Raw genomic sequence first — 24,828 nt, forward strand, 5'->3', positions numbered from 1 at the left:
TGAGCTGGATTCCATTATTAGTATTCGTGCCTGATTAGGATATCAGTGAGTGCTTCGTAAGTACAAGCTTTCAGCCCCTTTTTAGGAGAATTTAGCAAGACACCATAGCTGCCACTAAGTCCTAGTTTAGTGATGGCAGGTATCTATGAGACACCCCTTCATCACTAAACTATAAGTGAAAGTAAATAAACTCAAACACCCCAAAAATCCGTTATTTGAAATAAAAGACAAAAAAGCCCCCTCTTTCACCACTTTATTAACCCCACCAATTACAGCCCTCAAGGTCCGACGTAATCGAAACGAGGTCCCACGACGCTTCCAGCTCTGCTACACCTGACACTCACATCGAGCGCCATAGACCATGACCGCTCACTGTGAGGGTCAGGCCACAAGTGAAGTGAGCCATGCGGGATCAGCTGTGACTTCACTCATGTGCTTTGCGGTGACAGGTGATGGACTCAGCTGTCACTGCACATCAGCTGACTGAAATCACTGCTGATCTTATACTCACCTTCTCCAGCGAGGCTGCCTACGGACGCTGGTCTCCTGCTTCCAGGCCAGCTCATGCATATGCAGTTCTGCACTCCACAGCCGACCCGGAAGTAGCAGAGCGCCAGAGACAGCCGCACGGGACACAGCATCGCGGGACACTTCAGCACCACGGACAGAAGGAGCGGGGACAGGTGAGTATCTCCCTGTGCTATTAAAATAACGCAGGGACATACCACAGCAAAACCACAGCAAATCCGCAGCAAACCGTGGTAAAACCGCATGCGGATTTCAGGTGCGGTTTGCTGCGTTTTTTTGCCGCAGGTGCGGTAATCTTTTAGAGGGTGCGGATTTTTCTTAAGAGAAATCCTTTTTCTAGTGAGCACATAGCCTAATAGATTAAGAGGAACAAAGCTACCTGTAACATGTGTCCAGTTGACCTGTATAAGCAAAGACCCGAATTCCAGTGAACTGTCACTTACTTGGCTGCTTGCTTAAGTTTTGATAAAAATCCGTTTTATCTGCTTAAGGTGTACTAGTTCTCAAAATGCTGTTGTGTATAACCTCACCCATATCACTGCTTGGCCGGTGTATACAATGAGCGTACACAAAAGCTGCCAATCAGGTGAGGTTCGGGGTTATACAGAGCTATTGGAGATGGGGGATATATGGTAGCAGGTTTACTAGTTCTTTAGTGATAATCCCCTAGCGATAATACTGTGATTTTATCAAAACTACAGCAAGCAACCCAGTAAATGACACATCATTGTAATCAGAGTCTCTGTCTGTCACGGGTAACAGACAGTTCTGTGGTTATCGGCGTTAGAAGGTCACAGCATTTGGCTGCGCAAAATAGCCCTGACTTTCTATTGTTCCTGCTGTCAGTATTCAGTGCACTCGTATCTCCTCTGCTGGGTTTTCATCCTTTTTTTTTAGGAACTAGTTGAGCTCCTCTTCCCTTCAGTTGCTAATAATATGTATTTCCTCTTGGGTTTAAATACTTTCATTTTCCCTGGACTTGTGGTGGGGATATTGTTACTTCACAAGCTCTGGAGGCAAGCAGGTGGCTTGCACACACCAGTAGGATTGTTGTTGCTTTTTACTGAACTTCTTACGGAGTCGTCTAGAGATAAGTTGTTTGTTGTTTCCCATTGTTTGTTATCCCTGTGTGTCCTTTAGTGCTTAGTGGGGTTGATGAAGAGCTCATCCCATCCGTTCCTTATTTAGACTATGTTCACACACTGCGTTATTTACCCGCATTTTTAGTGCGTTTTTGTTGCAGAAAGTTCTTGAGAAATTCTTGTAACCTTTCTGCAGACATTCCCCAGCAAAACCTATGGCAAAAAAAATTAGCTGTGTGCACACTGTGTTTTTTTCTTAAGCAAATTCAGTAGATTTTCTTAAGAAAAAGAATGAGCATGTCACTTCTTTTCTGCAGCTAACTGCGTTATTTCACTCCATTGACTAATGTAATGCAGAGTAAACACACACATGACACTCACACAGACACACACATATGACACTCACAGACAGACTCAGACATATAGAATACACATAGAAATCAAACGTACATATTAAAAATAAAAAAACAAAAAAAAATGCGTGTGCTCCGGCGTATTTTTACCATCCAGCCAGGAAAGCACACAGCGGCGGCCTGGTATTCTCAGGCTGGGGAGGGCGAGGGCCATGGTTAATGACTCCCCCCTCCCGCAACCGAGAATATCAGCCCGCAGCTGCCCCTTGACTGTCGCATCCATTATGCGACAGTCCCAGAGTGTCCCCGACACTTCCTGTTGCCGGGATGCGGTGGCAATCAGGGTAATAACGAGTTAACGGCAACCAATAGCTGCCGCTAAGTCCAAGAATAGTAATGGCAGTGTCTATGACACGCCATTACTAATCTGTAAGTGACATTAAAAACACACACACCCCCCGAAAAATTCCTTTATTTGGATTAAAAGACAAAAAGCCCCCTTTCTCCACTTTATTAAACCCCCGAACACAGCTCCGACGTAATCCACAGCGATGTCCCGTGGCGCTTCCAGCCCTGCTCCAGCCATGACTGACAGTTCTCCACGCACCCTCATTCAGTGAGCGAGTGTGAATGCGGCTCCCTGAGCGAGGCTGTGGAAACTCCAGGACATTTTTCCTGGCCGGTGATGTGAACACACTACCGGCCGCGAGAAGTGCAGTATGTCCACAAACATCATAAATAAAGCTGGAATATCTAGCCCTCTATTATGTATCTATCTATGTATCTATCTATCCCTCTATCTATCTATGTATGTATCTATGTATCTCTCGCTCTATTATCTATCTATTATCTCTAATTATCTCTATTATCTGTTAAAGTAGCTGTTAAAAGCATTAAAAAACGCAGGGACCAACCTGCAAAAAAACGCACCAAAACGCACCTGTGTTACTGGTGCGTTATTTTAACGCAGGTGCGCTAATCCTTCACTCTTAAGAAATTTCTTAAGAAAAATCATTTTTCTAGTGTGAACATAGCATATGGTTCCAGATCAGGGTCAGCATAGGGTGAGGTATCCGGCTCAGCGTGGTGAGGGAACTCAGGGCACAGCGGTAGGCTTAGTCAGAGGTTACCATCTCCCCTTTCCCTAGGCACATGGTTTCTTTCCCTTTCGCTTGCTACTTCACCGTTCATAGCGTAACACTGTCTTTACATTATTCTGATTTTTAATTAAGTAGTAAACACTTAGTGACCGAATCCAATTAAATTCACAAAACTCCAGCATAGGTATGATAAATGTTACTTCCTCTCCACCAAGAGATAGACCTCTTTTAGTTCTGGTCTCTTCTAAACCCATAATCTGAACTGTAATAAAGGTTTGTGGACAGAGACGAATGAACCTAAATAGTAAAGTTCGGGGATTGTACCAAATACAGACTTTATACAAAAAATCAGTGTTAGAGTTCGGAGTTCGGGTGCTTTATGTATCATAACCACTTCATCTAGCATCGCTGTGCTCAGGTACACGCGGTGCTCAGCACAGTGCTAGCTGCTTGCAGTGTTTGAATCGATTTCATGGGGGATAAAACCATCATTATAGGATGTATTGTGTAAAAGAAAAAAAAATTGGAAATGCTCTCTTTATGGCCGGTTGCATGTGGGCGGAGACCCAAACTGCCCAATCAGTGGCTTCCAATGGGGTTCTGGTCAAGTCCGGTTCCCGAACAGAACTTTATCTAAAGTCCGGCTGAAAAACCCGAACCCGAACTTCAACAGGTGCACTTATCTCTATTTGTGAGTAGCCGCATTAAAAAATAACCACTTGGATATCAGACATGTAAAATCCTTTCTTTGTTTATTACAACAATTATCCTTTATAAAGGGATCATTTTTTAAAATAAAGGGCCAAATTTATGAGCGGGCCACTCCTGATTCATTAAGTGGTCCATGCCTCTTCATGAATCTGGAGCGTTTGATGAGTGGCATGTGCCTCCTTGTGCCATGCTAGAAATATTACTCTCTTTAGGGACTGAAGTGAGATTTCTGGCATAGGGAATGCCACAGCTCATCATAAATCAAAGAAGTTGTGGTGTCACATCTCCGTCCCACCCAAACTCTGCCAATTTTGGAGTGAAAATGCCAAGAGCCGCAAATTGCTGGCACAACTTTCCAAATTTTTGGAATTCTTCAGAACTTAGTGACAATTTTTTTTGCCACAAAAGTTTTGAAGAATTGGGACCAGAGCGTCTTTACAACGTGCACATATCTAGGATGCAGTGCAATTCAATTCTCCCCTCACTATTTTTGTGAGCAATACCTACAGCTCTGCCTCAACTACAGAGGTCCGGAGGCAAAATCATCACATCTAAACAATAGAGAAAGCTAAGCATGAAGAATATATATATTACAAGTATTTATTAACAAAACAACAAGTTTTGAAATGCAATTAAATACAATGTGATAAACTTCAGAGTTCCTATCTCAATCTGGGGCTGCACTTTTTAGTAAATAAAGCAGTGGACAACCTAAAATTAGTGAATTATCTAAATATAATCCAGTATCAAAATGTTTCATGAATGTTCCTAAAGGCTCTCAAAAGGGCTAACAGTGTACCAGCTAAAAAAGAAAATGAATATTCACTGCTTCCCACGCCATAATCCCGCCCACCTCTAGGCAATGAAGCCAGCGCCAACCAAGAGGTGGGCGGTATTGTTAGCGTGGGGACCAGTGAATATTCCAGTAGCTGACGTCCGCATGTAACTAGGGGTGCATGGCAGTAATGTCATGCGCTGCGCCGCTTACATGCTGAAATCACTTGCCGGCATCAGAAGAGAACAACGTGCACATGAAGACCGGAGGGATGGTGAGTATAATAATTTATTTTCTTATGTGTGCAGCGTGATGGGGAAATATATACCAGAGTGGGCCCAAGTTGAGGGCCATATATACAAGGATGAGGACATATATACTAGGACAAGGGACATATATACCAGGATGGGGATCATATATACCAGGATGGGATAAAGATGGGCAACATATATACGAGGATGAAGGACATATACACAAGGATGAGAGACACATATACCTGGAAGGGGACCAGGATGGGGGACATTAGTACAGAATTGGGTCACTTTATCCCCGTAACAGTGTCAGCAGCAGATCAACCTCCTTAACAGTGCTTCATGACTACATTTTTTGCGTCAATCTTTTTCCCTATATTCCACCTTCAAAATCTAGGTGTGTCTTATGGTCCCAAAAATACGATAAGTTTAAAAAAAAAGGAAATGGTTCTTTCCCTCATCAAATCTTACTTGAGCAATAGTAACCAATTTTTTGATAAAACCCTTTGAATTATGGTACATCATGATGCCTTCTCCGATGTGACTCATCTGACAACGGGACCTGATTAGTCTTAACAACATTTGGCAAATTCTGAAAGCAAAAATGGCTGCTCCACTCTGTTGGTTTTCTGATGTCCGCAAGACTTGATTTACCAGTTCAACATTTCAATAATTCACAACATGAAAAAGGTTCCTTCCCTGTGTGGCTTCTTCACATGTTTAACAAGATCTGATTTATGAGAATAACATTTTCCACATTCAGAACATAAAAATGGTTTAATTTGTGTGATATTTTTGATGGTGAACAAGACTTAATTTCATATAAAACATTTACTGCATTCTGGGCATGAAAACGGCTTCTCCCCTGTGTGAGATTTTGATGTACAACAAGTTCTGATTTCCAATTAAAACATTTCCCACACTCTGAACATGAAAATGGCTTCTCCCGTGTGTGATTTTTCTGATATATAACAAGATGTGATCTCTGAATAATACATGTCCCACATTCTGAAAATGAAAATGTCTTCTCACCTGTGTGAGATCTTTCATGCCTAACAAGATCTTATTTCTGAATAAAACATTTCCCATATTCTGAACATGAAAATGGCTTCTCCCTTGTGTGACATTTTTGATGCCCAACAAGATCTGATTTCCGAATAAAACATTTTTCACACTCTAAACAAGAAAATGGCTTCTCCCCTGTGTGAGATCTTTGATGCACAACAAGTTCTGATTTCCAATTAAAACATTTCCCACACTCTGAACATGAAAATGGCTTCTCCCCTGTGTGATTTTTCTGATGTGTAACAAGATGTGATCTCTGAATAAAACATTTGCCACATTCTGAACATGAAAATGGCTTCTCCCCTGTGTGAATTCTTTGATGCTCAACAAGATCTGATTTCTGAATAAAACATTTCCCACACTCTAAACATGAAAATGGCTTCTCCCCTGTGTGAGTTTTCTGATGTGTAACAAGATGTGATCTCTGAATAAAACATTTCCCACATTCTGAACATAAAAAGGGCTTCTCCCCTGTGTGAATTCTTTGATGCTCAACAAGATCCGATTTCCAAATAAAACATTTCCCACATTCTGAACATGAAAATGGCTTTTCCCCTGTGTGAATTCTTTGATGATTAACAAAATTCGATTTCCAATTAAAACATTTCCCACATTCTGAACACGTAAATGGCTTCTCCCCTTTGTGAATTGTCTGATGTGTAGCAAGATGTGATTTCTGACTAAAACATTTACCACATTCTGAACATGAAAATGGTTTCTCCCCTGTGTGAATTTTCTGATGTCTCGTAAGGTTTGATTTCTGAATAAAACATTTCCTACATTTTGAACATGAAAATGGTTTCTCCCTTGTAGGAGTTGTTTCATGTTCCAGATCCCTTCTGTAACTTTTATTTTGCTTACAATTCTGTAATAAATCAGAATTTTGGTCTTGTTTGAAAAGATCAGATGATAGAGATTTCCGAAGAAGGACTGGAGGTATATCTGGGACAGCAGCATGCTCTTCATATGTAGCATGTGTGATACTTTCATCATCTGTTTTAAATTCTGAAGATATTAGATTTCCATCTAAACTCCCGATACAGTCATCTGCTAAAAAATAAACAAAATGTTATTATTTAATGATATTATTTTGAAAGTACATTTTTTTTAAACCATAACATCAGAAATTAAACAAATTATTCTGAATTTGTTGTCCAGTTTCGACATCTAAAGGGGGCTTTACACGGTAGCGATATCGCTAGCAATTTCTAGCGATAGCGACCGTGTAAGTACCCACCCCCGTCGCGCATGCGATTGTTTGTGATCGCTGCCATAGCAAACATTATCGCTACGCAGCGTCACACATACTTACATGGTCGGCGGCGTCGCTGTGACTGCCGAACAATCCCTCCTTCAAGGGGGAGGGACGTTCGGCATCACAGCGACGTCACCGCAACGTCACTAAGCGGCCGGCCAATCAAAGCAGAGGGGCGGAGATGAGCAGGACGTAACATCCCGCCCACCTCCTTCCTTCCGCATTGGGGCCGGCGGCAGGTAAGGAGATGGTCCTCGCTCCTGCGGTATCACACATAGCGATGTGTGCTGCCGCATGAGCGATGAACCACGACGCTAAACAACCCTTACCGATTTTTGACTTTGGGACGACCTCTCCATGGTGAACGATTTTCACCATTTTTGAGGTCGCCTAAGGTCGCTGGTAAGTATTACACGCTGCGATATCGTTAATGACGCCGGATGTGCGTCACTAACAACTTGACCCCGGCGACCAAACATTAACGATATCGTAGCGTGTAAAGCCCCCTTAAGAGTTACATCTTGGGTAATTGAGATCTCCCATTCCTAGCACCAGTTCTCTGGAATGTGCTATAGTAAATCTGATTGATTGTCAACAAGTGACTCCAGGATAATGAGGAACAGGGGGCTCCTATACTGTCCCTCATTATAGGGGACCCTAAGCTATTCTTAACCTATGGATTACCCCTGAAGATGGAGCTGCTGGAGTCCCGTGCCTTACTAGTCTCCTGACTAGATTTAATCTGTGATCCCCAAGGGAAGGAAGGGGAAGGAGTATGATGGAAATATAGAGTAAGACAGATGGGACACACAAACTCACAGAAATAAACAGTGAGAGACTAAGGAGAAAAGCAAGAGCAGAAAGGCAGCAACAAAAATACAACAAGGGTTAACACCACAACTGCTCACTGTAATAATGCATAACAACCACCGGTAAGTCTGGATTACAACCAGGGTCGGCTCCAGGTTTTTGTGGGCCCCGGGCGGAAGAGTCCCAGTGGGCCCCATAAACACGCAGACACACTCACACACACACACACACACACACACACACACACACATTTAAATACAAACTCACAAAAATACATATAAACAGACAAATCTATACATTCATATACACTGACATACATAGATACATATCATACATGCATACAGACAGACACACACAGCTCTGCTGCATACATACAGAGACACACACTGCTCTGCTGCATACATAAACACACACTGCTCTGCTGCATACATACAGACAGACACACACACTTTTCTGCTGCATACATACATACGGACAGACACACACACTGCTGCTGCATACATACAGACAGACACACATACTGCTCTGCTGCATACAGACAGACACACACATACTGCTCTGCTGCATACATACGGACAGACACACACACACACTGCTGCTGCATACTTACAGACAGACACACATACTGCTCTGCTGCATAAATACATACGGACAGACACACACACACACTGCTGCTGCATACATACATACAGACACACATACTGTTCTGCTGCATACATACATATAGACATACACACACATACTGCTCTGCTGCATACATACAGACAGACACACACATACTGCTCTGCATCATACAGTCATATGAAAAAGTTTGGGTACCCCTATTAATGTTAACCTTTTTTCTTTATAACAATTTGGGTTTTTGCAACAGCTATTTCAGTTTCATATATCTAATAACTGATGGACTGAGTAATATTTCTGGATTGAAATGAGGTTTATTGTACTAACAGAAAATGTGCAATCCGCATTTAAACAAAATTTGACCGGTGCTAAAGTATGGGCACCTTAACATAAAAGTGACATTAATATTTTGTAGATCCTCCTTTTGCAAAAATAACAGCCTCTAGTCGCTTCCTGTAGCTTTTAATGAGTTCCTGTATCCTGGATGAAGGTATATTTGACCATTTCTGTTTACAAAACAATTCCAGTTCAGTTAAGTTTGATGGTCACCGAGCATGGACAGCACGCTTCAAATCATCCCACAGATGTTCAATGATATTCAGGTCTGGGGACTGGGATGGCCATTCCAGAACATTGTAATTGTTCCTCTGCATGAATGCCTGAGTAGATTTGGAGCGGTGTTTTGGATCATTGTCTTGCTGAAATATCCATCCCCTGCGTAACTTCAACTTTGTCACTGATTCTTGCACATTATTGTCAAGAATCTGCTGATACTGAGTTGAATCCATGCGACCCTCAACTTTAACAAGATTCCCAATTCCGGCATTGGCCACACAGCCCCAAAGCATGATGGAACCTCCAACAAATTTTACTGTGGGTAGCAAGTGCTTTTCTTGGAATGCCGTGTTTTTTTGCCTCCATGCATAACGCCTTTTTGTATGACCAAACAACTCAATCTTTGTTTCATCAGTCCACAGGACCTTTTTCCAAAATGTAACTGGCTTGTCCAAATGTGCTTTTGCATACCTCAGGCGACTCTGTTTGTGGCGTGCTTGCAGAAACGGATTCTTTTGCATAACTCTCCCATACAGCTTCTCCTTGTGCAAAGTGCGCTGTATTTTTGACCGATGCACATTGACACCATCTGCAGCAAGATGATGCTGCAGGTCTTTGGAGGTGGTCTGTGGATTGTCCTTGACTGTTCTCACCATTCTTCTTCTCTGCCTTTCTGATATTTTTCTTGGCCTGCCACTTCTGGGCTTAACAAGAACTGTACCTGTGTTCTTCCATTTACTTACTATGTTCCTCACAGTGGAAACTGACAGTTTAAATCTCTGAGACAACTTTTTGTATCCTTCCCCTGAACAACTATGTTGAATAATCTTTGTTTTCAGATCATTTGAGAGTTGTTTTGAGGAGCCCATGATGCCACTCTTCATAGGAGATTCAAATAGGAGAACAACTTGCAAGTGGCCACCTTAAATACCTTTTCTCATGATTGGATACACCTGCCTATGAAGTTCAAAGCTCAATGAGGTTACAAAACCAATTCAGTGCTTTAGTAAGTCAGTAAAAAGTAGTTAGGAGTGTTCAAATCAAGAAATTGATAAGGATGCCCATACTTTTGAACCGGTCAAATTTTGTTTAAATGCGGATTGCACATTTTCTGTTAGTACAATAAACCTCATTTCAATCCAGAAATATTACTCCGTCCATCAGTTATTAAATATATGAAACTGAAATAGCTGTTGCAAAAACCCAAATTGTTATAAAGAAAAAAGGTTAACATTAATAGGGGTGCCCAAACTTTTTTTATATGACTGTACATACATACATACAGACACACACATACTGCTCTGCTGCATACATACATACATGCATGCAGGCATACATACATGACAGACACCTTGCTCTGCGGGGCTCACACACGCGGCTCCGGGGGCCAGCACATACGGCTTCGGGGAGGGGAGGGGGGGCAGGGCATACATTTCGTGGGGCAAAAGCCCATACAGTTCACCTGGGCCCATAAATCGGGTAGCGGGTAGGGCACATACAGATCGAGTGGGGGTGGAGGGGTGTCCCACATACCGCTCAGGTCACGGTGGAGAGGGGGCCCACACAGCGCCGGAGAGAAGCGCTGTTCTGGGGGTCGCTGGCTGGCACTGCGCCTCCATTTGTGGGACCGAGCAGGACGCTGTGCGGTAGCTCCGCCCACAGATGAAGGAGGACGCAGCGAACACTGTTGTCTGCGCGCCTTAAAGGGACGGCAGCCACAGTTTCCTACCGAGGACTGCGGTCCCCGGAATTCGGCCCGGGGGCAGCAGAACTGAAGAGGCCAAGTGGGCCCCCCCAGCTCTCAAGGGCCCCGGCATTTGCCCGGGTATGCTGGATGCTGACGCCGGCACTGATTACATTACCTCACCAGACCAGTATAGGTAAACTATAGCGGGCAATAATTAAATAGTCCAGCCATCATATACAGAACGGGAGCGAACAATAATTTCTCCTCTACAGCATGTAATCAAAGATATTAACAGGCAGCCCAGCAGAGAATAACTCTTGCTAGCCTGCCCAAGCCTGTGGTTCGACGCCTGCGTCTCCCTGCGCTGCTCACAGACATCAGAGAAGTTAACATGCAAAGTACCAGAATCTATAATTTCCACAGATCCTGACTGAAAACTTCTCCTTGAAACATTGATCCACAACAGACAAATTCAAAGAGGGTTTTTTTGAAGATGAAAATAAAGACAGATGCTGGAAATTTGTCACGCTCTCCGGGTCCCCTGCTCTGCTCCCCGGCTCACCTGCCACGCTCCCCGGCGTCCCTGCTTCTCTCCCCGATCTCCAGCCTCCATTGCCTGCGGTCTCCAGGCGGCCCGGTCCCCGCTCCCGGCGCCCGTCGGCTACTCAGCCCCAGCCCGGCTCTCCTGCTTCCTGCTCACCGCTCCCTGCCCTGGCTTCTGGCACCCGGGCCTCGCGCATGCGCATTAGGGCGCGCGCGCGGTCATTGACCCTTTCTTAAAGGGCCAGCGTCCACTGACAGGAAATTGAACACACAGGTACAGGGTATAAAGGGGTTTAGTGTCCAAGTGGGCGGGGCCTGTTCTTCGTGTTTCCTAAGCTAGGAGTCAGGTCTCCTTTGTCTCTGTGCCATACTTACCTATCTCTCTTCTAGAGCCGCTCCTGCCTCGCCATCCGGTCCTGCCGATTCCCGAACGCTGACTATCTGCCATCCCGTCAGTCCGTTCCATCTCTGATCCCTGTGGTGACCCGTCCTCTCGCTCCATCGGTTCCGGACTCTGCCTGACAACATCTCGGCCTCCGAACCTGAGCTCCGTCACCCGGACTACCATCAGTGACTCCGTGGTCCCAGGGACTTCTCCATTCCACTCTTGTGCACGGACTGTCCTGCTACCCGTAGTGCTCCGGCTACCGGACCCCTTGCCTTCATCAAGGAGTTCGGCCCAGTGGATCCACCTCCTGGGTCTGCCCGTCCACCTGGTCCTAACAGTAAGAACAGGCCATGGATCCCGCCCAAGCACTAGCGGCCTTGCAGGAGGAACTCACACGCCAGCGTGAGACCCAGACCCGCATGCTGAACTTCATGTCTTCTGTGGACGCCCGCCTGAACACGCTGCAAGCGTCGGTCACATCTTCGGCATCTCGAGCTTCCACTGGACAATCCACGGCCACAGCTCCCGTGGCAGCCTCCTCGGATGCTTCCAGACTTCGTTTGGCCTCACCACCCCGGTACGCCGGAGATCCCAAGACCTGCAGGGGATTCATAAACCAATGCTCCCTCCATTTCAAGCAGCTGCCGCACTTGTTTGCCTCCGACCAAGCCAAAGTCGCATTCATGATGTCCCATCTAGAGGGTGAGGCGCTGACCTGGATGAACCCCTTGTGGGAGAAGGAGGATCCGGTGACCACCAACATCCAGGAGTTCCTGCAGGCATTTCGTGGCACCTTTGACGAGCCTGGACGCGCCTCCGCGTCTGCCTCATCTCTCCTCCGGCTACGTCAGGGGACTCTGACGGTGGGTCAATATGCCATCCGTTTTCGCACCTTGGCTTCGGAACTCGGGTGGAACAATGAGGCTCTAACCGCCGCCTTCTGGGAAGGTCTCTCGGGTCGAATTAAAGATGAGCTGGCTGGTCGTGACGTGCCGTCCACCCTTGATGCCCTGATTGCCCTAGCGACTCGAGTGGATCTTCGTTTTCAGGAACGATCCAAAGAGGTGTCCCGTGAGAGACGTCCAATACGGCATTCCTCTCCTCCGCAGAAGCCCGCCGTACTTCAGTCAACGTCATCTGGTGTCTCCGTCCACGAGCCCATGCAGATCGACCGTTTGCGGCAGTCTGAACAACGCCGAGCAGAATGGCTCGCCAAGGGCCTCTGCTTCTACTGCGGAGAGGGCACACACCTTCTACGCTCCTGTCCAGAGAGGCCGGGAAACTCCAAAGCCTAGGGTTGGTAGGAGAGGCCACCCTAGGTGCTGGGACTCTCTCAGACCCGGTTACGTGGACAGTTCAAGTGACAACGGGAGAGACGCGGTTCACGGCCGAGGCATACCTCGATTCCGGGGCAGCAGGCAATTTCATCCAGCAGGCCACGGTGGACAAGTACCAGGTGCCTGTTACTCCACTCGACAAACCCCTAGTGATTGCCTCTGTGGATGGGAGACCCCTCTCTGACACCATCTCGTGGATCACCAAGCCGGTGGAACTACGTATCGGTGCCCTGCACACCGAGAACATCGCTCTCTACGTCCTCCCACACATGTCTCATCAAATTCTGCTGGGACTCCCCTGGTTACGGACACACGAACCCTCAGTCAGCTGGGGTACTGGTGAAATCACCCGATGGGGCTCCTCTTGCCACGAGAACTGTCTGAAGACTATTCAACCCATCCGACGACCTCTGGTTCCAGAGTCCCTACCGGGACTGCCCTCGGCCTATTGGTCCTTCGCGGACGTCTTTGATAAAAAGGAGTCAGAGGTACTGCCGCCACATCGTCCTTACGATTGTGCCATCGACCTGCTCCCGGGAACTACACCACCTCAAGGACGGATATATCCGCTGTCTCCTGCCGAAACAAGGGCCATGTCTACCTACATCACAGAGAACCTGGCAAGGGGATTCATTCGGAGATCCTCCTCTCCTGCTGGAGCAGGCTTCTTCTTCGTTAAGAAGAAAGAGGGCGACCTACGCCCATGCATTGACTACCGGGGATTGAACCAAATCACCGTGAAAAATAAATACCCCCTGCCGCTCATCCCCGAATTGTTTGATCGACTTAGAGGAGCTCGTGTGTTTACCAAGTTGAATCTTCGGGGTGCCTACAACTTGGTCCGCATCCGCTCTGGGGACGAATGGAAGACCGCGTTCAATACCCGTGATGGGCACTATGAATACTGTGTGATGCCCTTCGGCCTGTGTAACGCACCAGCAGTCTTTCAGGAATTGGTGAACGACGTGTTCCGGGACCTTCTCTACATCTGTGTGGTGGTGTATCTTGATGACATCCTGGTCTTTTCTCCGGACCTCCAGACCCACAGAGAGAACGTGCAGCTGGTACTACAACGACTGAGGGAAAATCGTCTGTACGCCAAGTACGAGAAGTGTGTCTTCGAGCAGTCTTCTCTTCCCTTCCTCGGTTACGTAATCTCCGATACCGGACTGCTGATGGATCCGAAGAAGGTCTCTTCCATTCTCAACTGGCCCCCTCCTTCTGGACTGAAGGCAATACAACGCTTTCTGAGATTCGCAAACTATTACCGCCAGTTCATCCCTCACTTCTCGGCTCTGACTGCTCCTCTCTCCGCCTTGACCAAGAAGGGGGCTAATCCAAAGGACTGGTCACCTGCGGCCGACGCCGCGTTTGGCTCTCTGAAGCGGGCATTTGCCTCCTCCCCTGTGCTCCACCGTCCGGAGTTAAACCGACAGTTCACCTTGGAGGTGGATGCCTCCTCCTCGGGAGCCGGAGCAGTGCTCCTGCAGAAGTCCTCCTCCGGGAAGATGGTGACTTGCGGTTTCTTCTCCAAGAGCTTCTCAGCGCCTAAACGCAACTACACCATCGGTGACTGAGAGCTATTGGCAGTCAAACTGGCTCTGGAGGAATGGCGCTACCTTTTAGAGGGAGCAGTGTACCCCGTGATCATTTACACGGACCACAAGAACCTGGAATACCTGCGGTCCGCTCAGCGACTGAACCCACGGCAAGCCAGGTGGTCCTTGTTCTTTGTCAGGTTCGATTTCCAGCTCCATTTCCGACCTGCGGACAAGAATGTACGCGCAGATGCCTTGTCCAGGTCATTCCTGCCCATGGAACAGGAGGAGGAGACATCCCAGCCCATCATCTGCCCTAGTAAAATCATTCCGGTGGCCCCTGTCACCCTGGCCCAGATACCGCCCGGGAAGACCTATGTCTCTGAGGCTGACAGGCAAAAAGTGTTGCACTGGGGCCATGCCTCGAAAACAGCCGGCCATGCTGGTCAGAAGAGAACATGGAGTACGATTGTACGTCATTACTGGTGGCCATCCCTTCGCACGGACGTCGCTTCTTTTGTCTCAGCCTGCTCCTCTTGTGCCAGGAACAAGACGCCCAAACATCTGCCATATGGCCGTCTTCTGCCTCTGCCTATACCCTCAGTTCCGTGGCAACACATTGCGATGGACTTTATTACAGACTTGCCACTGTCCTCCGGACACACAGTCATATGGGTCGTGGTGGATCGGTTCTCCAAAATGGCTCATTTCGTCCCTATGGCTGGACTGCCCTCTGCCCAGGAACTCGCTGACGCCTATATACAACACATCTTCCGCTTGCATGGCTTTCCATCACACATTGTGTCCGACAGAGGAACTCAGTTCACCTCCCGCTTCTGGAGGGCCCTCTGCAAACATCTGGGAGTGACTCTGGACTTTTCTTCAGCCTACCATCCTCAGTCGAATGGCCAAGTGGAACGAGTCAATCAGATCTTGACCTCCTTCTTACGTCACTACGTCAACGCCCATCATGACGACTGGTCCACGCTTCTTCCTTGGGCTGAATTCTCCCATAACCACCACGTCAGTGAGTCCTCCTCCAGCTCTCCCTTCCATGTCGTTTACGGACTTCAGCCTTCCGTCCCATTACCTGTATCCTCTTCCTCGGATGTCCCTGCTGCTGATGCTGTAGCCCGTGACTTTGCAACAATTTGGGACTCTGTCAAGGCGTCCCTTGGACGTGCTTCCCTGCGGATGAAGAGACACGCAGACAAGAGGCGTCTGGACCCTCCGTGTTTCTCTCCAGGAGATCTCGTCTGGCTTGCTTCCAAATACGTCCGATTGAAGCTACCATCCTACAAGCTGGGTCCTCGCTACATCGGGCCGTTTAAAGTCCTCAGCAAGATCAATGAGGTCTCCTACAAACTGCAGCTCCCGGCCACGATGAGGATACCCAACTCCTTCCACGTCTCTCTGCTCAAGCCGGTTGTCCTTGGTCCCTTCTCCGCTGCTGCCAGTTCGGCTCCTCCTCCTATTGCCGATGATGACATCTATGCGGTAAGGGATATCGTGGCCTTGAAAACCGTACGGGGCCGACAGTTCTTCCTGGTAGACTGGGCAGGGTATGGTCCTGAGGATAGGTCCTGGGAGCCCCGGGAGAATGTGGGTACTCCTCTGATCCGTGCCTTCCTGTCCCGGTTGCGGGGAGGGGGGCGTGGGGGGGGTACTGTCACGCTCTCCGGGTCCCCTGCTCTGCTCCCCGGCTCACCTGCCACGCTCCCCGGCGTCCCTGCTTCTCTCCCCGGTCTCCAGCCTCCATTGCCTGCGGTCTCCAGGCGGCCCGGTCCCCGCTCCCGGCGCCCGTCGGCTACTCAGCCCCAGCCCGGCTCTCCTGCTTCCTGCTCACCGCTCCCTGCCCTGGCTTCTGGCACCCGGGCCTCGCGCATGCGCATTAGGGCGCGCGCGCGGTCATTGACCCTTTCTTAAAGGGCCAGCGTCCACTGACAGGAAATTGAACACACAGGTACAGGGTATAAAGGGGTTTAGTGTCCAAGTGGGCGGGGCCTGTTCTTCGTGTTTCCTAAGCTAGGAGTCAGGTCTCCTTGTGTCTCTGTGCCATACTTACCTATCTCTCTTCTAGAGCCGCTCCTGCCTCGCCATCCGGTCCTGCCGATTCCCGAACGCTGACTATCTGCCATCCCGTCAGTCCGTTCCATCTCTGATCCCTGTGGTGACCCGTCCTCTCGCTCCATCGGTTCCGGACTCTGCCTGACAACATCTCGGCCTCCGAACCTGAGCTCCGTCACCCGGACTACCATCAGTGACTCCGTGGTCCCAGGAACTTCTCCATTCCACTCTTGTGCACGGACTGTCCTGCTACCTGTGGTGCTCCGGCTACCGGACCCCTTGCCTTCATCAAGGAGTTCGGCCCAGTGGATCCACCTCCTGGGTCTGCCCGTCCACCTGGTCCTAACAAAATTTAACTGGGTTGTCTGGGACTATAACGCTGATGAACCATCCTTAGGCTTTGTAACCAAAGCAGGTAGCAGGGACTTGCTGTCTGTGCAGATAAACATTAGGGTTCCACTTCATCAAGACCGGCGATGTACACTGAAAAATGACGTCAGGGACTGGAGTTAGATTTCTGGCATAGGGAACGTCGCAGTTTGTTATGAATTAGAGAAATGGCATCACACTCCTGCAATTGAGACCTTTGGTTATATGCCAGAATTCGAGAAGAAAAAAATATGGCCCCCCTTCTTTGGCCTGAGGAAGCCACTTTTTCAAGTGGCGATACGCGTGGGTTAGGGTAACCACGCCGGAGCCCTCCCCCTCTGCATTTTTTACTAGGTTGGGTAATTGCACTGATACTCTCTATGCTTTCCCCAGAAAAGGGAAAGAAACCATCTACTAGTATCTCTGCATCCTCATTAGGCTGTGTAATTGTATTGATACTTTCCACACTTTTCCTAGGGGAAAGGAAAAGAGGAAAATAATCTAGATTGACTATTTAATTTTTATATCTCTAGTGCTACCAGAATTATGGCGCTTTGGTTCCTGCACCATTTCGATTTCTGCCTAAACTAGTGTTTACTAGCTTTTAAAGTCTATTAGGACGTGTACTACCTAGCCTATCTTATTATACCACCTATACTATTGGTTTCAGCGGTATGGTTATACCTGTGGTTCGGAGTGGCTTTATATAATATTGCCATAGTATAAGCTCTCTCCCTTTGGTACCTTGTGTTTCAACTTCCATCACTGTATACCAGTCTGCTAAGATAATGTGTCTTTAACATAATACAACTGTGACACAGTTTAACCTGGGTGTTTTTTTCTGTGATTTCACACTGTACCTTTTGTACCCGAAGGGACAAACATGGCAATCTGTATATTCATAGATTATATTCATAGACTATTTAGGCGAGAGTGCTTTTATTACTATTATCTAAGGAACTGTTGAACATAATTTTGCCAATCTGTTCATATCTATTATACCACTAATATCAGCTTAAAATTGTATATATATCTCCGAATTTGGCGCCATTTATTGTGCCCTCTGTGGAAATATATGTATCTGTATTCATTTGCCAATTGTCCTGTTATGGCCTTCCCCTATTTTGCTACCTGATTGAGTACTGTTACCCATTATCTTCTGTCGCAGAGGGTTTTCATATAATTTATCATTTGTCATTATATTATTTGAGGGCTCTGTCTTCGTTTTCACGTCAGTCGACGTATTTTAGTGTTTTTAAGTATTTTTGCGTGTCCTACTTATGCATTTGGTGTGTTTTCATGTGCTCTGTGCTTTATAAATAAAGATTTTGTACTTTGTATTTTGCCTATACTATTGTCTGGTGATCCTTTTTTTGGTATACTTCTTTCTTCTTGAATTCTTGCCTTGTCCAGTATACCAGGAGATCCCAGTGGGTGGTGCCCTTCCTCCTCCTTGTTCCTTTGGTTATATGCCGTAATGTCAAAAAGGTCCTTAAGCAGTCCTATAATTGGCAAATAAACACTGGGGCCGGTAGGAGAAAGGGGGACTGTGCAATTGCCCAGTTCGCTTTTAAGAGACCTTTGGTTACATCATGTCACATGACTTTGAAGTCAAAGGTCCTTAAACAATCAACCTCAGAATACAACTGATGTGGTCCCTAAGAAAGTGGGGTCTTGAGAATTTGCGCAGTTTGACTCCTCCCAACGCTGACCCTGACTGTAACTAGGGGTTACTTTTGGAGTAGGGCTTATATTTCAAGCATTCTTCAAAACTCCCATAAAATCGTGCTAGGTCTTATTTTTGGACTAGGTTTAATTTTCAGGGAAACAGGGTATTCATGAACCCTCTGCAGGTCTTTTAGTTGCCTTCATAATGACAGAGAGAAGGCACTAGAAACAAACTGAAAGAAAGACAATACAGTTGAAAAAAACAAAACAAAAACAGAGCAGAAAGCCTAAAATTGTAAACACAAAATTAGTGCAGAAAGTACATGAGTAGATATCTCTTACTGGATAGAACTAGAGTTAACACATCCTCAGGAACATCGGGATCTTCTTGTTTACAGTCCTGTGGGAGAAGAGGACGGGGACATCTCTCTGGTGTTGTCCTCTTACTGGATAGAACTGGAAGAGACACATACAGGGACTGAATTCATTCCTTACATACAGATAATTATAGGCCGTGTGTATTTAGTCCTGTCTATTACCTGGTGATGTGAGGGGCTGGGGATCCTCCATCATGACGTCCTTGTACAGATCTTTGTGTCCTTCTAAATACTCCCACTTCTTCATGGAGAAATAGACGGTGACGTCCTGACACCTTATAGGAACCTGACACATACAATGATACCGTCACCCCCGATCCCTTCATAGCGTTACTGTATAATGTCCCAGCATTCCCAGCAGTGTCACCTCTCCAGTCAGCAGCTCAATCATCTTGTAGGTGAGTTCTAGGATCTTCTGGTCATTGATGTCCTCATGTATCGGGGGGTGAGGTGGAGGCCCCGTGATTGGGCTCAGGGGTCTTCCCCATCCCTCAGACATAGGGGCCTGACAGCGCTCACTAGAGGTCTTCTTCACTACTGTGTAATCCTGGTTATGGAGAGACACAGTAATAAATCTCACTCCAGACATTTCCAGAGTCCTCACCTCTCCAGTTCTGCCCATCTGTTATTCCCATAGATAAGAATGATGTAATGTGACGTCATCAGAATCTCTCACCTCTCCAGTAAGCCGGAAGAGGATCTCTAGGGTGAGGTGTAATATCCTCTCCGCCATCTTGTCCTTGTCCAGATCCATCCTGGACATTTCTGAAACAGAATAAATCCACTGAAAGGATCCGATATTATAAGGACCTGAATGGGAAGGAGAGGAGCCGATATGTAAAATTAATGGAGATAATAATGGAGGGAAGATATCATTTGGGTAGTAAAAAAAAATATCAACATGAAGTTGCAAAACCGACCCATAAAAGTATTGCACCTAAAATGGTATCAATGAAAACGTCGGCTCATCAAGCAAAAAACAAGTCCTCACTCTACTCCGATGTCGGAAAATGGAGACAGAAACCGATTTTTTTATGTTTGTTTTTTTTTTACAAAAGTCTGATTTTTATTTACTACTAGAGATTAGTGAACCTGGAGTTCGGTTTTCGGTACAAACTCAGACTTCTCCAAGATAGTAAAGTTTCTGCACCTAAAAAGCATGTAAAACGCTGGAATTTTGATGTTTCTTGGTTATTGCCATTTCTCATAGACTTCAATGTTAGCAAAATGCACCCAAAATGGCAAAAACAATCGACATGCTGCTTCTTTGAACGCACAAAATATCCAAATTAAACGCTGCGTTTTAAAATGCAAAGTGCGGACAGGACTTTGCTTTGCTTATTTTCCAGGTAGGTCTTATTTTCGAGGAAACAGGGTAGAAAGAGCTGGTGGAGCCTCCTCCCCCATACACAGAGCATATGGTCACCGCAGAGTCATTATATCAGCCCCAGTTACAAGGAAAGTAAGAAGAAAATAAAAATAAATACTGAACTGACCTCCCCCCCAAATGTGTAACATATAGGAAAATGCCACTGTCAATCCAAATCTGTTATTAGCCCCGACCAGGTAAAAAACAGCCATATATACAAAATAAGAAGTGTTACTAAATAGCTATGAAATATGTAAATGTGATCATAGACATATATTGAGACAGCGTCCAGCTTTCAGTCATAGGGGTGGCACTGATGCGGTTTTAGTCACTGTGCAGTATACCGCACTCTCGGCACTGACTGACAGCAGGTTCCAATGCTCAGCGGCTGTCAGTCAGTGTGGGGGGTGGGGTATATATGTGCTAAAAACAGACATTTCCCTTATTTTCTAAGCGGTATCGCTCGATATCAGACACAATGCTGAAGTTGGTTTCATATTCATCCAGTTTCGTATTCGGTGCCGAAGTTGGTTTATTTTTTTGTTTTGTTTTTTACAGGTTTAACACCAAACATAAAAAACCCCACAATAATAAAATACAATATACCGAGGAGCCCTGATGTGAATACACTGAAAAGCAGCAAAAAAAAAAAAGTATAAAACTGGCACAAAATGAGCATCAAAGCTATTTTTTCACAAGGGTAACATGCATACAATTTCTCCTGAGTACGCCGATTCCTCATATGTGGTAGAAATCAACTGTTTGGGCGCACGACAGGGCTCAGAAGGGAAGGAGCGCCATTTGACTGTAAAATTGGATGGAATCATTAGCGAATGCCATGTCGTGTTTGAAGCTCCTGAGGTGCCTAAACAGTGGAGTTCCGTCACAAGTGAACCCATTTTGGAAACTAGACCCCTCAAGGATTTTATCCAGGGGTATAGAGAGCATTTTGAACCTACAGATACATCACAGAATTTGATAAACTTAGGTTGCTTTATTGAAAATTTTCATTTTTTTTTCACAAAAATGTTGCTTTAGCACCAAATTTCTCACTTTTTGTCAAGAAGCAACATCAAAAAGTGGACCCCACAGTTTGTTGTCCAATTTCTTATGAGCTCAGTGATACCCCGCATGTGGCTAATAACCTCTGTTTGGAGAAACCAGAGTGCTTGTAACGGAAGGAGCACCATGTGAATTTTGGAAAAGTTGAAATAAACTGCGGGCACCATGTTGAATTTGCAAGGCCCCTAGGTACCTATACAGCAGAAACCCCCACAAATGACCCCATTTTGGAAACTAGACCCCTCAAGGATTTTATTCAGTGGTATAGTGAGCATTTTGAACCCACAGGTACTTTACAAAAATGTTGCAGTAGCGCCAAATTTCTCACTTTTAGGCTATGTGCCCATGACCTGGCGACACTGTGTCTAGGATGCAGTGTCAGACCTTCTGCAGAGATGCGAGCATTGTCCACTGGAGAATACAGCTGCCTATGCCCACCATCCAGGTTCAGGCTGCTGCGGACTTTAGCTCTATTCTCCCCTCGGACAACATTCTTGTCTCCACGATATAAATTCCCATCCTGAAGCTCAGGAAGCCGCACCGCTGGTTTTTTTATGCTATGAAAAAAAACAAGCACAGTGGGCAGGAGATTTCCAAAAATCCTTCCAATGCGGTTGTACTGCACAGCGCAGCATTTTGGACGCAGCAAAAACACTGTGTCCAAAATGCTGCAAACCCTGATCGTGGACACATAGCCTAAAAAGCGAGGATGGATGGATGGATGGATAGATAGACAGAGGTAAAACACATACAGTATATAATGTCCCACCACCCTGCATATTCTAAGCTGGCACCCTTTAGTGACTTTCATGTCGCACTAAACGGTGTTTAGCATTACATTTAGCCAAAAAAAAAACCCTTTGTGGGGTCCCCTCTATTTTTGATAGCCAGCTAGGGTAAAGAAGACGTCTGCAGCCTGCAGACCACAGTTAGCAGCTTTACCTTGCTGGTAATCTAAAATAGAGGGCACCCCACACTATTATTTTAAAATTATAAATGGATCCAAAAAAGCAGAGAAGGCGGCACTTCACAATGGAGTTTTTGCGATTATTTAATGTGCAATTGTAAACAAAGTTACAGCATGAGTGGGGAGCGGGGAGTGCAGGTCTGCCGGCGTACCTGCACTCCCCCCCCCCCCATTCATGCTGTAACTTGTTTACAATTCCACATTAAATAATCACAAAAACTCCATTGTGAAGTGCCGCCTTCTCTGCTTTTTTGGATCCATTGGACTTCTTTTTCTATGCCGGCTGAGCACCACTGGAGATTGCTGGAGGTCCGCTATCAAGCATTATTTCCACAATCCATGAGTACTCACCTGAGGCTGCAGTGCCCAGCTGCCTCTATTTACTTCTGTTAAAATTATAAATAATTAAAAGAAAAATGTGGGCTCCCCCAAATTGGATCACCATCCAAGGTGAAGCTGACAGCGGTGTGGTATTCTCAGGGTGGGAAGGGCCATGGTTATTTGGCCCTTCCCTGCCTAAAAATAGAAGGTTGCAGCTGTTCCAGAAGTGACGCATCCATTAGATGTGCCAATCCTGGCACTTCGCCTCGGCTCATCCCGTTGCCCTGGTGCGGTGGCAATCAGGGTAATAAATGGGGCTGATACCAGCTGTGTAATGTCACCTGGCATCAAGCCCTGGGGTTAGTAAAGTTGCGGCGTCTATCAGATACCTGACATCACTAACCTAGTCAGTAATAAAAAAAAAAGACAACAAAAAAAAATTATTTGACAAAACAGTCCCCAACACATTTCCTCTTTCACCAATTTATGGAAAAGAAAAAAATCCAGTCTGTCACAAACCATTTTGGAGGTCCCATGACGATTCTGAATATGTGGGCATGCTCAGGGAACACTTCCACATTTTCTGGAAGTGCAGGCACTCCATGTGAGCAGTGTGGCTGCAGTGACCTGAGAATACTGCACTCACACTCCACGGATCCAACCGAGAGCAGTGTGAGCTGCAGTAAGCTCAGTGTCACTGTGTGCAGGGAGCCGAGTGAGAGGATGAGGAGGGACCGCGGGGACCGGAGCAGCAGCAGGTATCGGGAGACCGGGGAGGACCGGGGAGTGACAGGTGATGACTTGGCTGGACCTGGGGAGGACTTTTCTGTCACATCTGACATGTCACATGTGACAGAAATCAGAGGAGGAGGATGAATGCAGCGTGCGGCCACCATCTTAGATGATCAGTATGGGGAGGGGGAATGGGGGGCACTTTGGCCAGATGGGGGACCGGGAGAGGGGATTGGGATTTATCTCCCATCTGACATGTTTGATCATTCCCAGTGGGAGATAAATCATGTTTTACTGGCGCCGCCATTTACTGTAACGTGATCTTCTATATACAGTTTATACCGGTGATCATGTCTCCGGGGACTGGAAACGACCGAATCACGATCTCCAGGGTCTCCGCTACCCCTGCTAGCTGACACCCCGGAGATTATCCGACACTGGGGGGCGGTATACACTTTTACCTTACCACCATTATAATACTGAGATATGGAAGAAGTGCCCTTCACTGCTGACGCTTTATCTGTACGGCGGTCGTAAAAGGGTTAAACTGCGTGTACAAAACAATATGAAAATGTGCCTGGTCAAGAACCGGAGTAAACTGGTCCTGAACTGGACATGAAGGGGTTAATGATAATGATGACCCCCAAAATAACAGAGACCCTGCACCTACCTCCTCCTGCAGAGCCGCACACTAGATATATAATACCCTGCACCTACCTCCTCCTGCAGAGCCGCACACTAGATATATAATACCCTGCACCTACCTCCACCTGCAGAGCCGCACACTAGATATATAATACCCTGCACCTACCTCCACCTGCAGAGCCGCACACTAGATATATAATACCCTGCACCTACCTCCACCTGCAGAGCCGCACACTAGATATATAATACCCTGCACCTACCTCCACCTGCAGAGCCGCACACTAGATATATAATACCCTGCACCTACCTCCACCTGCAGAGCCGCACACTAGATATATAATACCCTGCACCTACCTCCACCTGCAGAGCCGCACACTAGATATATAATACCCTGCACCTACCTCCACCTGCAGAGCCGCACACTAGATATATAATACCCTGCACCTACCTCCACCTGCAGAGCCGCACACTAGATATATAATACCCTGCACCTACCTCCTCCTGCAGAGCCGCACACTAGATATATAATACCCTGCACCTACCTCCTCCTGCAGAGCCGCACACTAGATATAGAATACCCTGCACCTACCTCCACCTGCAGAGCCGCACACTAGATATATAATACCCTGCACCTACCTCCTCCTGCAGAGCC

At 46.6% G+C, this 24,828-nt stretch overlaps 1 protein-coding gene across 1 annotated transcript; it reads right to left on the reverse strand.

Moving 5' to 3' along the window:
* Positions 1-3,810: 3,810 nt before the first annotated feature.
* On the reverse strand, positions 3,811-23,335 carry LOC142313120 (uncharacterized). The gene is made up of 4 exons (XM_075352105.1): positions 23,319-23,335; positions 21,896-22,068; positions 19,046-19,159; positions 3,811-6,915 (listed from the first exon to the last, which is right to left on the reverse strand). Exons 1-4 carry the CDS (start codon positions 23,333-23,335, stop codon positions 5,864-5,866), a joined length of 1,356 nt encoding a protein of 451 aa, XP_075208220.1. The 3' UTR covers positions 3,811-5,863.
* Positions 23,336-24,828: the final 1,493 nt, after the last annotated feature.

The sequence above is a fragment of the Anomaloglossus baeobatrachus genome, chromosome 5 (genome assembly GCF_048569485.1).
Source record: "Anomaloglossus baeobatrachus isolate aAnoBae1 chromosome 5, aAnoBae1.hap1, whole genome shotgun sequence".
NCBI classification, from domain to species: Eukaryota; Metazoa; Chordata; class Amphibia; order Anura; family Aromobatidae; genus Anomaloglossus; species Anomaloglossus baeobatrachus.